We start from the raw sequence: 363 nt of genomic DNA on the forward strand, positions 1-363 counted from the left end.
TCAGAGAATCCACACAGAAGAGAAACCATATGAATGTAATCAGTGTGTAAAGTCTTTCAGAGTGAAATCTGAACTAGCTGTACATCAGAGAATCCACACTGGTGAGAAACCTTATGAATGTAATCAATGTGGAAAGGCTTTCATAGAGAAATGTAGACTTACTAAACATGAGAAAATCCACACTGGAGAGAAACCTTATGAATGTAATCAATGTGGAAAGGCTTTCAGAATGAAATCTGAACTAGCTGTACATCAGAGAATGCACACTGGAGAGAAACCTTATAAATGTAATCAGTGTGGAAAAGCTTACAAACAAAGGGCCCATTTAACTGTACATCAGAGAATCCACACTGGAGAGAAACC

General features: G+C 37.7%; 2 protein-coding genes and 1 pseudogene across 2 annotated transcripts in view; 2 read left to right on the forward strand and 1 right to left on the reverse strand.

Moving 5' to 3' along the window:
• LOC138173106 (zinc finger protein 850-like) overlaps positions 1 to 363 on the reverse strand; it is a 784,878-nt pseudogene that overhangs the window by 453,321 nt on the left and 331,194 nt on the right.
• LOC138173092 (zinc finger protein 420-like) overlaps positions 1 to 363 on the forward strand; it is a 436,800-nt gene that overhangs the window by 168,862 nt on the left and 267,575 nt on the right. The gene's annotated exons all lie outside the window — the stretch shown is intronic.
• The window catches only part of LOC138173098 (zinc finger protein 665-like), an 18,827-nt gene that overhangs the window by 16,006 nt on the left and 2,458 nt on the right, over positions 1 to 363 (forward strand). The window contains 1 exon segment of the mRNA XM_069103034.1: positions 1 to 363. This exon segment is cut by the window's left edge and continues 11 nt beyond it; it is cut by the window's right edge and continues 2,458 nt beyond it. Coding sequence (XP_068959135.1) covers positions 1 to 363 — 363 coding nt within the window.

This window comes from Petaurus breviceps, unplaced genomic scaffold (genome assembly GCF_028583685.1).
Source record: "Petaurus breviceps papuanus isolate PSGF00001 unplaced genomic scaffold, PetGlider_PUasm1.0 563, whole genome shotgun sequence".
In the NCBI taxonomy this organism is placed as follows: Eukaryota; Metazoa; Chordata; class Mammalia; order Diprotodontia; family Petauridae; genus Petaurus; species Petaurus breviceps.